At 40.6% G+C, this 14,184-nt stretch overlaps 1 protein-coding gene across 1 annotated transcript in view; it reads left to right on the forward strand.

Annotated features, from left to right (window-relative positions):
- The window catches only part of zgc:92140 (uncharacterized protein LOC447854 homolog), a 31,586-nt gene that overhangs the window by 2,572 nt on the left and 14,830 nt on the right, over positions 1-14,184 (forward strand). Inside the window, exon 2 of the mRNA XM_058073006.1 lies at positions 12,063-12,192. Within this exon, the coding sequence (XP_057928989.1) occupies positions 12,102-12,192 (91 nt within the window). The 5' untranslated portion in view covers positions 12,063-12,101. The remainder of the gene's footprint in view (positions 1-12,062; positions 12,193-14,184) is intronic.

A 14,184-nucleotide genomic window follows, 5' to 3' on the forward strand; every position in this document is an offset into this window, starting at 1 on the left:
GGGATTGGATACATATTGTATTTATATCAACATACAAATGAGGCCTGAGTCGCATTTGAAAAATCGGAATGGAACTGTTCACACTGACGTGAAAAAAATCAGGTACATGCCACATATGAGCCAAAGAATCAGAATTGAGTGTGAACGCTGGAGCCACATCTTTATCCCATCCGTTCCGCAATATATTGCATTGTTTCTTCACAAACTAAAGTCAGCATTAAAATCCCGCAACGTTGTGTGATCTTGGCTACATGGAAGCAGCAAAAGAATGGAGAAAAATCTTCATCCCGTTTCTTAAGTGCCACAATATACTGTGTTCTATGTTTACTATCCAATTGAAGCCAGCCCCACAATATTGTGTGGCATTCAACTGGCCACGCCAAACCAGCAAAATAATGGAAAAAAGTCCACGTTATACATCTTTATCCCGTCTATTCCATACCACAATATACAGTACTATCTTCTTTCTTAACTAATGAATGTTAGCATTAACATCATCCCACAACATTGTGTGCCATTCTGCTGGTCTCACCCATCTGCAAAGAATGGAAACAATCCTGAATCTACACTTTTTATACAGTCCCATACCACAATATGCTGTTATTTCTGAATTAACTAACACACTAACTAAGCATTCACATGATCCAAAATTGTGTGCGACTCAACTGGCTTTGTCCACACGCAACCAACAAACCAGTAAAAGAATGGGGGAAAAAAAAATCCCATCTCAACATGTTTATCCCGTCTCTTCCACACAACAATATACTGTCTTCTTTCTTAGCTAACCGACTAACTGAAGTCAGTATTGACATGAACCCACAACACTGTGTGCCATTTCGCTGGTCTCGCCCATACACAACGAGAACATCAGCAAAAAACTGGAAACGAATCCTGGATCTATTACAGTCCCACATGTGCACGACTCAGCTCAATGAGTATATTTTCACCACGTTGTGTTTTACTACTTTAATGTAAGGAAGGTTTTGCAGTGCCTGATGATGACGTGCAGGTCTTGAGTGAAAAAAATTTGATAAACATGTTCATTTTTGAACAAAGCTCCCTGCAAATACACATTCTCTCGACACACAGAACACACTTCCGTGATCGTCCTTCAAAATAAGACCGCCGTTTGACCCATTTCTGCGTAAACAAAACAAGAGTCATAAAAAATATCTTCCATATGCAGTTGAAATTGCATGGGTGACTACATCTTCCTTAATCACGAGCATAGGCATTACAATTTGTTGAAGACTTAGTAGCAATGTGTGCAGAGACTGGCATCCCATATTGGCCACTTTATTACCAATAAATAAATGTGCTTTACAATTTGCATTTCATTATATGGCTTAAGGATTGTAGCTTTTAATACAAGACTCCGCTGAATTTACATTTTATATCGTCAGATCGTGATACATCCCAAAAGTATTGTGATATATGCTAAGGTCCATATCGCCCAACCCGAATAATTACAATATTAAAACATGAAAACCAGCCCCTCGGCCTTGAACCTTGCTAACAGCATCTTGTTTGCTAATTAACTAGCAGATTGATTTCCTTCAGATTTTTCAATGAATATTAATGTGTAATGTGTCTTTTTACTTTTGTGTGTTGCCTGCAGTTGCTTACAAGTCAAACATCTCGGGAAGAGAAAAATATGTTTGACCTTGTGTGTGTCTGCCTGGTCCAGCTTGAACATGATGCACACAAACATGCAGTGACACCCAGTGGGAGTTTTTTTCTCTTGACTGTAAATGACTTGTGGCACCGCAGATGGGTTATGATCATAATGCTTACAAGACATACAATACAATCATACATGCAATCCAGATACCGTCAAAGTTTTAGAATCATTAGACAAATGGTTAATGACTTATGAACAATTCTGGTAAATGGAACACCTCAGAGAATACAACTGAGACTCCTTGCTATTTTTCTATGAAGGTGATTCTTAAGAATTACAACGATTCCCAACGAACGGTACGCAAATATCTGGGCTTACATGAAAACATTTAATTTCCAAGATAAGTAAATATTCTCAGTTCTTTAATATTAAGCCAGACAATAAAATAGAATACTAGTTTACCCAGGGAGACGATAACCTGTGGCACAAATCATTGAATTATCAACACATATGAGTGAGGGGGTACACATGGTATGACAAAAAGGTTCCGGGGGTACACAAGACAAAGACAAAGGTCGAGGAAAAACTTACAGAGAGTGCCAAACTCTTCATTTGTATTAGGTGGAAGTGCCTTACTTAGTCTTAAAGTGACCCATGTATGTATGCATATATCGTCTGTATGACTCTCGTTTTTACGAATAACTACTAGTAGCCACGCATGGTAGACCCGTCTATTTCAGCGCAACCGGTTTTTGTAGGCCTTGAGTGAAAACACAGGCATCAGGCCAAAGTGTGTGTGTAACAACTTGACAATCCTCTGTAGCACATGCCACAGCTATGCAACAAGTCCCATGCTGTCAATCACTGTGTGAAAACAGAGGAGCGCCTGTCTACTCTCCCTTCCCCCCCTCCTCCAAATCCTTGATCCCTTGTCTCGCTTGTTGTTAAAGTGAGGGGACGACGACACAGGGAGCTGCAGTCTTTTAAAGAGTCCACCCAGTCAGGAGAAGCCGTTACCGTCCGGCTTGTGTGTGTTGGCTAGCTCCCCATAGCTTGTCAGGCTGATGGAGGTCTTAAAGCAGGACAAGAGTGCTGCAGCATTTGCTGCTTGGCTTGAGTAAATATTATGGTGCTGCACACAAGTCAAAGAGAGAAAGATTCAGGCTGTGTTGACACCTGTGGTTCCGCACTCTGGTCCGGACCAAAGATTTAAATAAGATATTTGGTAAGGTTGATACTTTGGTGTGGTTCGCTTAACATTCACACTGGTATTTTTGTCATGGGAACAAAGGTTGTGCAGTAAAGGACACATGGATAAAGTAGGGACTTGATTGAAAAGCTGTAGTGACATAGAATGGAACCCTCTTATGTGGACAACCCGTCTATGTTGAACAACTCATCATGTCCTGGTCACCTCTGTTCTTTTTACTTAAAAGTCACTGCTTAAAGGGGAACTGCACTTTTTGGAATGTTGTCAATCATTCACATTCAAATTAATTCCCTTTTCTGTGTATTCTAGCGCAAGAAAACAAGTTAATATGAGCTAGCTAACAATGGACGTCATGGGAAGTACCTATTTTGATGCCAAAGCCCTCTACATAACAGACTTCTATATTATCGTAGCAGCTAACACGAAAAAACTATATTTATCTGGTGGACTAACATGACTCCTCGCTAGTCTTTGCTAGAAAGACTCACCAAGATGCTCGTTTGCTGTCAGCATTTCTTACCTGAGGACTCGAGCACATGTCTGGTGCTGGAACACAGTCGTCCTAATGAGAGTGGACATTGTAAGGTTTGCGCTGTGTCTATGCTGCTGTTGTTGACGGACGTAGCGTAAGCTCCTGGCTAGCTGGATATGTGAAATCAATGTGTCTAGGAGAGAAGTTTCGGTAATGTAATCAAAATACGGCAAGATGCTGTAAGTTTTACATGTTATCATCAATGCACGAGCATAGCATGTATATCAAATGATAAAACGTTATTAAATTTTTTTTTAGAGGGCTTTGTAGTTGAAATAGGTACGTGCCAATGACGGGCATTGTTAGCTAGCTCATACCAACTCCTTTTCTATATGTGTTCATTTTTCATATAAGGATTGTGGACGGTAAGGGGAAAAAAAGTGCAGTTCACCTCTAAGTCGACGTCAACATAAAATTACAGACACAAAGGAGCGATTTCTATGAAAAATGGTTCCAGTTACATCCATGTGTTGTAGTATTGTCAACTTACTCAACAACATATAACTATAACAAGAACATAACTATAACTATAATGATGGAAAATGGTAATATTAATGATGATTATAATGATGGTCATAATGAAAATAATAATAACAATAATAACATTACAATCATAATAACAGGGGAAAACAAGACAGTGGCATGAACATGATTATATCTTGCAAAAAGGGGTAGGCATTTATAAGCTTTTGCTTCGGCCTACTCCTTTTGGGCTTGTGATCAGAAAGCTGAATACAAATGTAAATAATGGAAAGTTATATTTTGATTGATGTAAGAAATGCACTGTAATGTTTCATATATTTGCCCCAAAAAAAAAACAACAAAAAAATAAAAACATAAGTACTATCTAGTTACACAGCATTAAAACGTAATGATATTAAAACACAATGACTTCCTGTTCAGTGCAAAATAAATCTGGATTCTACTAACTAAACTAACACTTTTTTAGATTGTTTGCTGCGGAAAAATGATTTGTACCAAAGCTTTATTGTCATTGTAGTCAAGACATACAATGAAATGACCACAATGGCTCTGTTGAATAATTGAGTATGAAATATAACATGAACACAGAAGAATAAAATAAGAATATACACAAATTTTAGGAAAGAAACATCAACAAACCATGGTAGCTTAAATAAAAACTTTATGGCCCATTCTGATGTCTTTGATTAAAGTAAATGTGCAACCACCAAACGTACTAGCAGATGCAGATGCCAAGGCACTTTCTATCATGTGTGAATGCAGCCTCACTCTCCACCTGTGTGCTGCTTTCGAGTACCCTTTTAACCAGAGTGTTTAGCAGCAAAAGAGATGTTTTACCTGTATTTGCTCCTGCAGCATATGACCTTGCTAAGATTAATTTGGTGTCAGCTGTCTTCCCTATGATGGCTATCAGTGGGATATCTCTGGACCAGTGTCAGGCTCTTTGACTAGATTCCATTTAGCTTTCCTCAGGGCCCTCGTGCCTCGTTGGCTCATTGTCACGACTAATACAGCCATCATTATTGCTGTTTGTGACAAAGTTTTTTTTTTCCCAGAGGCAAGTCGGGTCACGGTGTCTGCTGCGAAAATGATTTGTCAACGCGCAACGTTGTTTGGACCGAGACATCATTGTGATGAATTAAATCCCTTGTTTTTGGCAGGCAACAACACATCATCCACTGTCATGTTGTTGGAGGACCGGCACATATTTGTCTGTCTTGCCTATCTCAATGGGGTTTGTTTGACTGGCAAAAGAAAATCACTAATGTTGATCTGTGTCTTTTTAACACTAAATAACATTTTGTAAGATTTTGTAATATGCACTGAGGAGTATTGGACTACACCGAGACCAAAATACAAATAATGAAGTTGTGATATCATAACAGGGTTTTTTGAGGGGGAAAAAAAATAGAAAAAAAGTAGAAAAAGTCATATTAGTTAAGTCTTAATTTCAGTATGTGGTACTATACAGAGAATTAAGTAATAGTAGTATGAAGAAAGTCCATCTGTAACAAGAATAAAGGAAAAAGGAAAGGAAAAATCTTACTATTACAAGTTGGAACTTATAATTTCCGCATTTAAAATATAGTAGGCTCTTGTACAAAAAGAATACACTACAATTAGTTGGAAACTGGACCAAACTGTAATTTTATTGCCTAGTAACAGCACCACTTAAAAATATGTTAGCACAGTCCTCACAGTGAGGATTCATATTTTCACAAATGTTCATGTTTCAGCATGCAGAGGTTCAGGAACTGAAGTGACAAAATAGCAGAAGAAGAATTGATGGTTAAGGATTTTGTGTGGAATTGATTGCTGGGCTGAACTGCTGAACTGTTGTTTCTATATCTAATAGTTTCCTGCAGGGGTCTCAAACATGCGGCCCGCGGGCCAAATGTGGCCCGCAGAACACTAGTTTGACGCCCCCACCTTGATATGAAAGTTTAATGTTAGTGCGGCCCGCGCAAGTTTGATATGGATGCTGTATGGTATCATGTACCCAGAAAAAATATTACGTTTGATTAATGTTCATGTTAAAGGTTAAATAACTGTTAATAGTTATCCTCCCCACGGCGGTCTAGTGGTTAGCATGCAGACCTCACAGCTAGGAGACCAGGGTTCAATTCCACCTTCGGCCATCTCTGTGTGGAGTTTGCATGTTCTCCCCGTGCATGCATGGGTTTTCTCCGGGTACTCCGGTTTCCTCCCACATTCCAAAAACATGCTAGGTTAATTGGCCATAGGTATGAATGTGAGTGTGAATGGTTGTTTGTCTATATGTGCCCTGTGATTGGCTGGCGACCAGTCCAGGGTGTACCCCGCCTCTCGCCCAAAGACAGCTGGGATAGGCTCCAGCAACCCCCGCGACCCTCGTGAGGAAAAAGCGGTAGAAAATGAATGAATGAATGAGTTATCCTCCCTATCCGTGTGGAAGTTTTTGGCAAGTTTAATGTTTTGTTAATTTTAATCTGAAAAAAATAATTTGTCTACCCACCAACTATATGTGGTTTCTTAATTTTTAATTATTTGCCGTTTCACTATTATTATATCTATTTATTACTGATTGATTGATTTTCTTTATTCTTGATCTTATTTTGTGTAGAAAAATAAAAATTAAGATATTTGAGAACAGCGGAATGTTTTATCAGAGCTTTTCTTGTAGAAAATCGGAACCAAAGCAAAATTTATTCATTTTTCTGTTTTTAATAAATGCGTTTTTTGTTTTTTTTGGAAAACCTGATGCGGCCCAGCCTCGCCCAGACCCTAGCTCCAGTGGCCCCCCAGGTAAATTGAGTTTGAGACCCCTGGTTTATTGTCTAAAGAAGGGCAACATGACTTAGCCTGTGTATTATGTACATCCACTCAACGACAACATGTTTGCTCAATGCTGGTGTTAAAACACTAGTTCAGATCATATATACACACACATTTTAATAAAACCAATTATTCAGTATATTATTTTATATTAGTTGGGACATCCAGTTCGGGGATTACCCCGCATCTCGCCCGAAGACAGCTGGGATAGGCTCCAGCATACTCGTGACCCTAGTAAAGATAAGTGGCAAAGAAAATGTATTGATGGACATTTTGTGAAATGCCTATTCTTTAGTAAAAACTGACACTTTTGAGGCATAAAAATTGCAGATAAATTTTTTAATGTATTATTGATTGATTTTACGACTGAATATATAGTTTTCAGTGCAGCACGTCTAATTCAATCCAGTCCGGTCTAGCATAGTATTTTGCTCTTTTGTAGCCTAAGATGTGATGAAGTTTTTCCTACTTGTTGACATATTGGACTGTGATGAACCCGCTTGTGCAGTTTTGTGTGAAAAAGGAAGAATAAATGAAAGAACAGAATAGCAAAGGGTGACTGAAATCATCACTTCTCTTTCCAGTACCAGGATTTTTGTTTTTCCCTCCAAATGAGGAAGCTGAATCAGTCAGTCAGAAATGTTTTGGTGGTGCAAGGTGCACAGAAGAGACAGGCCTTCCTCCTGATGACTTCCTGGTTGTGTTCTCGCTCTTGTTGGTGTTTTGGCCTAGCCTGTTTTTCAGGCTCTGTGGCGGCTCACCTCCGGCGTTTGAGGTCCCTACCAGCTCCGCACACTGCTCAGCCTGTTTGCATGATGCCTGTTTATGCAAGCCAGCAAGCATGCATACTCCCGTTTCTCCCTCTATTTTTCTTCTTTCTCTCTCCAGTAGTTCCTCCTTGGACAAACCAACTTTAAAAGGAGGCTTGTTCACACGAGCCACAAATCCATGTACAAGTCCAAGTCCACCACCCTAAGTCCACGTATGCAGAATGAGGGAAAGCCCGCACCTTTTTTTTTGCCAAAGTGCATTTGGTTAATTACCATCTCAGAATGACTTTTTGGCTTTAGCTCGTTGTTTTTATTTGTGCTGCTTGGCATTTCAGACTGTTACTTGATGACATCATGACAAGACTTTTCAGCTCTAAATAAGGCTTTGCTATGGAGACTACTCCTGCTATGGTAAATGGGAAACGGCTGGTGCTGTTAGTGCCCATCTGCTGTAGCCTCTTTCATGCAGATGCTGCAAAATACACGACCTAACGGTAGAGTCGGTATTTATCAACCTGTGTTCATCAGTTCATGCTCAAAGACTAGGTTGGACACACACCAGTTGGGCTGCATAGGGCAGCTGTAATCTAGTTCATGCTCAAAGACTAGGTGGGTTCAGACCAGATCCTCAGACTGCAGCTGTCCTATCCAGTCTGACTGGTGTGTGTGTCCCACCTAGTCTTTGAGCATGAACTTATGAAGCCTGCTTGGATGAGAGACGAAATGCCTTCTAAGGCAACCTGAACAGTCCAGTTGTGATCGATTGAATGCCCTGAGATTAAAATGACCTGGATGAATAAGAATATTCACAGGAGTAACATGTGCATCTGACGTCTTATACTCTGGGGGGACTCTTTCTTCTTCTATTTGTTGTGTTTGTTTTTTTTATTACAGTAATCTCTTGTTTATCGTGTTTAATGGCTTCCATACCCGACCGTGATAATGGAGTATTTTCACAGTTAGAAAAAGGGGTGGCCAAATATAACACAAAAAGACTTGTCCATGAAGCAAGTACATTTTACTCGGTAAGAAATCCGAAATTAAGATATCTACTTCTAGAAATAAACAGCCCCGGAATTTGAGATTTGCATATCTAAAAACAAGCAGGCCCTTTTTTAAATGCGGAAAATTGTATTTCGACCTTCCAACATTTGTGTGTGATGACTATATTGACGCTTCTCGTATGGGTCTTTCCTGACTAAGCATGTCCTATTGACACACTTCAAGGCGGTCCAACTGTCCCACGGCTTAAGTCAACACTGGGCAACGCCCCACTGTGGTCTCGCGTGTGGCGCTGACTGGCTGCAGTGCTCTCCACTCACTGCAGTCACTGCAGTGAATCCAAGAAATATCCTTTCAGGCTCATTTTTGCTCAACATGAATAAAAGTGTGAGGTGTGAGCAGTTCAATGAAAATGTAATTTTCCCTCACCCAGGCTGTTTCATTTTGACAATGAATGCAAGGGAAGGCTTTGTTAAAGAGTCAAAAAAGTACATTACATAGACAAGATCTCATGAAGCACACCTCATCATTGTCTCGCCTGCATTTGGCATACAGTACTGTGCAAAAGTGTTGGGCTTTTACTACATAGTAGTCTTAGTTGAAACGAGTGTGGAACTGCATATTTTATTCCATTTTCTATTTTCTGCAAGGTCCCCTATGATGTAAAATGACTTTTCAAAGATGTTGGAAAGTCTGTGTTTATGAGCACCCAACGTAAGAAAAACAAATCACATGTTTGCTCCACTTTTGAGAGACATGGTGCTCCTACGCTCTTTGAAGTTGCATCTTTTCACGACTTCAGGAAAACCTCCTTCCTGATTTGACATGGTACTGCTTCTGTCCCGCCCCTAGCTAGATGAGCCCGCCCCGTGTATACTCCACCCACTTCATGGGTCTGTTAAAAAAGCTCTGTTAAAAAAAAGCAGGCTTTGCCATCCATTCATCCATTTTCTGTACCGCTTATCCTCACGAGGGTCACGGGCATGCTGGAGCCTATCCTAGCTGTCATTGTACGAGAGGCAGGGTTCACCCTGGTCGCCAGCCAATCACAGAGCACATATAGGCAAACAACCATTCACACTCACATTAATACCTTTGCTACACATCTTTAAAAAACACAAAGATGTGGGTAGTGTACTATAGTGCTAACGTTTGTGTCCTCCTATCCAACTCCTAAATGTTACATTGTTGTATGTGATATACATGGCATTTATTTATTTTTATTATTATTTATTTATTTACAAATGTACATGGCATATTCTCCAAACATGCAAGCTAAAAAAAAAAACCCAACAGAGACAAGAGAGTCAAAATACAATGTTAGTCGCTTTTTAATTTTTTCATATTTTATTTATGTGGAGTAATTTTGACCCATAACTGAAGCCTAGATTCTTGCTTTGCAGCTGGTGTGTGTGTGTTATAAGCAAATTAGAAGGTGTTCCCACACTAATTAACGCATGTGATGGCATTGGACATGAAAGTTACTTCCACAGCATTTACTTGTCAGGTTTTTGTGTCGCCCCAATTTCCAATCTTCGCCCCAAATTTCCAATTCACCTATTACTAACAATTTCAAAATGCACACTGAAAAGAAAATCCTTGTAAAGATCTTTGTAGGTTCGGAGATGGTGTCATATGTATAATAAAAATATGATAATAGCACTTCTTGGAGTCACAAACTCTGTGTGGACTCATTAACATTAAAGCTGTTCCCAGTCGGGTCTACTGGAAGCACATTTCAGTTGTCTAAATTCCAGCATCAAGACCAACTTTTGGACAACACACTTCAATACACTACTTTTGGAACACTGAGACTTATTTAAAATAGTATAATGTGGGACCATTTAACGACCAGGTCCCAATACTTTCCCCTTGTATAGTTAATATGGTGTCGTGGAGCATCAATTATTTTTTATTATGGACCTCTGAGTATATTAGTTCCAAGGACAGGAGTCACGCCAGTTTTCACCCTTATTTTATTTTTATAAAAGGTGTTTGCAGATGGAGTTCAGCACAGCTATGGAAAAAGTAGCCACTGACTGAACCCCTCATTCAAAACCACAAAAAAAGTAGCTTGACTGAGTCCCAACTTTCTCTCTATTGGCTTAGTGTGCAGAAATGAGAGTGTATGTTTTAATGACATATCCCTATTGCTATTTATTTCTAATTGTATATGACTGGTGTGGTAAAAGCTGGCCTGTTGCTCCTCCATGCACAACCCGAATTGGAGCGTCCCGGCTTCCAGATTCACACAGCCTAGTATTATCGCCGCTCACAACAAAAGCTCTCGGGGCGCCCGCATATCTATTTTTAGAGTGCTCCTACTCACAAATTGATGTTTCAATACACACAAATGAGAGGCCTTCCAACGCATGCCGCCTTGACGACCATTTCTGACTTCCACTACTCTTGTTCAAGCGCCTTCACATCACATCATGAATATATTGCAGCTTTGTATGGGTCTTATGAGTGGGAGTAGTGCCCATTGTGGCAGTGGTGTTGTCGTAGTACTAGTAGTAGTAGGTGAACCAGGAAGGCCTGCAATGGCCTGTTAAGCCTCACTAGATATCTCCTCTTTCCTGTGCAATCTCGACTTGACTCTCAGACAGAGATTCATAGACAGATTGCTTTATCCTGAACTGTTGTTGCTGGGAAATGTCCTTACAGAAAACAGTTATTGGCCTACTAAGTCAACTCAAGTCAACAAAAAGTGTTGGGCAAATGTATTCATTCTGGCTGTATTGTGATTGAATGTTGAGCACATAAATTTACGTCCTTGGCGGATTTGTTTGTGACAAAGATGACAGCAGCTCATGGCAGTGGCTGATGTTTATGGGTCTGCATGTTCAAAGTTGGACACTGGGTTATGGTTTGAAATTAGGATTAGAGCTAGAGTTGGAGACAATGGTTAAAATTTAGGGGTAGAGTTATAGTTTGGGGCTAAAAACTAGTGTTGGGGTCAGAAACAAGGGTTAAAATTGGGTTTAAGGATACAGAGTTAGGGTACGGAATTAGGCTAAAAATTAAGATAAGAGGCTTGGGTTACAGTCGAGGGATAAAAGTTTGGGTTTAAAATTTTGTTTTAAGATTGGAGGTTAACAAGTTATACAAATAAAAATAGCCTGCATCTAGCTTTGTGTTATAGGTGGCAAACTATATTATTATTAACTTTTTCCTTCCTTTTTTTCAATTTTTGCTGCTGTTGGTGTTATGGTTGTGTTATAATTACAGTAGTTGTGTCAGTCAGTCTAGCCTAACTGTAAAAGACACCCGTGCTTACAAGTTGAGGTCTGAAATGAGCTGGAATAAGACAAACATAACATGAAAGGTGAATGTGGTTAAGCGCCCTATTGTACCCTAACACAAAGATCCCATCACCACACCCTGCACACCTGGTGCTGCGTGTCACGTCCACACAAACGGAGGCTAGCCTGACTGAAGCCACAACACAGCACAACGTGTCACAGTCCACAATGTACTCGTGCCAGCTTCAAACATGTCAGACCATAAGCAGTACTCTTATCATGGTCTTTTTCTCTCAACATATATATCATCATACTGTGCACTCATTGCTCTCACTTTGTGCATTTTATAATTTTCACATGTCTCCATTGTGTCACTGATGTGTAGGTGAGAGTGCGATGAGGAGAGCTTTTCCGGTGTGAGGCCATGGGCTGCACCTCGGCCAAGCAGGTGTCGGCCGTGCCTAACGATGAGGAGGGACGTGGCAAGGCCTACAGCAATGGAGACCTCTTTGCCGGTCAGTTTCTGTACCCACACATACACATGTTAATTTATTCTACACAACTCCATTTCATGTCCTTAATCCCTCTTGCAAGACCCACTGGCCTATGTGCCCTCTTCATATACTCTGTTCATTATAGCTTGTAATCCTTTGGCCTGAATAGAAGTGTCTATAAGTGTCAACATCACAGGCATGCTAATGGGCTGACATAACCTGCATTGAAGACACAATCGGTGACAATCTAGGGGAAAAAAACACTGATGTGGCCAGAGTTTGTCTCTGCAGTTTGCTCCCGATTCTTCAAGGAGACGTCAACAAGGCAAAGTTTGCAATAGGCAAACTCCTCACCTTGAAAACCTTTCGCTCAGAAAGCTGAAATTACCTTGGATATTTTGTTTCCATTTGCTTCAGCTGCTACTTCTGCTCCTTTTCTAAATCCATACAAGTGGCAACACTATTACTAAGGAGATATTGGAAAGAAATGTGACGCCAGGAGAACACTGACAGAGGGAAGTAAAATATGGGGAAATATACGGGTTTGCGAATATGTAAGGACGAACAATTGCTCCGTTCACACTGCAGGTCAATTACAGTTTTGTTTTGTTTTTGCTCATATGTGACCTGTATCTGAAATGGCCATTATACCCTGCAGTGTGAACATAGCCTAACACACTCACAGCCATGCTGATTTCGGTTGGAGGTTCTTGGAAAATTCATTATTGTCCACAAGCGCTGTGTGTATCTTCAGGGGTGTCCAAACATTTTGTACTGAGGGTGGCATACAGACAAATTGAAGAACGCAGGGCTCTTTTGATATGTTTTGAGCATTTAAAGATGCGAAACCCAACCCAATGTAGGTCAAAACAATGGACTTGGACAAAGCAAGTTAGCGTAACATATAAAACTACAACTTTAATATTTAATTTTGTGAATATGCCAATAAAAAACAATTTGTTACACCTGTCATAGTGAGTTCATTTAAATGGAATCCGCTTTTATGCTACCATAAATGATCACATTTAATTGTTTTTTTTCCAAACTCTACTGAAAAAGCTTATTTTGGATGTATACGGACACGTCTATGCCGCGCTCAAAATAAAAGAACACCACCACCCACTGTTTCTGCAACGAACCATACTGCACAACCGACACAAGTCTGATTAGTGTGCGTGCTCTAATGGACGAAGATGACAGAAAGACATGATGTTAATGATGATGATGGGTCGATGAGGGATTAATGGCGATTAGGAATTAGGAGCAACACTCTACAAGCTATGGCAGCTGATGATGAGCCACAGGAGGTCCTCTCATCCCTGTTGTGTCCTCCCTCACTCTTCCCTCCACATGGGAGCTCCCCGACCTGGCAGCGAAAGATGGGAGGAATGACGTTTTTCTTCAGCTGTCCTTTCCTGTGCTCAAGGCCTTCCTCCTCCTCCTCCTCTCGTTCTTCCTCCCTCTCTCTATTTTGGGCCTCCCTCTCTTCCTGCCTTCAGTGTTTATTCTCCTCCTCCTCCGGTCACAACCTCACGTCCTTTCACCTCCTTCCTCCCTCCCATCACTATCCCTCGCTCTATGAGTCAGTAGTTTACCAGGGAATTCTGTGGTGGACTACTGTATGAGCATGTCAGCCTGTATGTGTGTTTGTGGAAGTCGAGGCGACCGCTGACCTGGATAGTCAGGATTAAAATGATCCCAGCCCTCCTTTTCTCTATCTTATCACCATCCGTATTATTGTTGTTTCTTCGAGCCTACACTGGAAGTTGTGTCGTCATTCTTTCCCACTTAAGCACCATCCGGTGTCGCTCTCATGGACTTTGCTGGTCCTGCCCACACGTATTGTATTTGTACACGACAACAGCCAACAGATTGCCAACCCTCTCTAAACATGTCCCAGATATTGTCTGATGCTGTCGGATTCGAGTCCCTAAATCCTAATGACCCCCCTCCTCCGTCCTCTCGCTCTCACACAATAACCGGAAAAGGCTGAGCTCTATTACACAAACAGAG

The sequence above is a fragment of the Doryrhamphus excisus genome, chromosome 5 (genome assembly GCF_030265055.1).
Source record: "Doryrhamphus excisus isolate RoL2022-K1 chromosome 5, RoL_Dexc_1.0, whole genome shotgun sequence".
NCBI classification, from domain to species: domain Eukaryota; kingdom Metazoa; phylum Chordata; class Actinopteri; order Syngnathiformes; family Syngnathidae; genus Doryrhamphus; species Doryrhamphus excisus.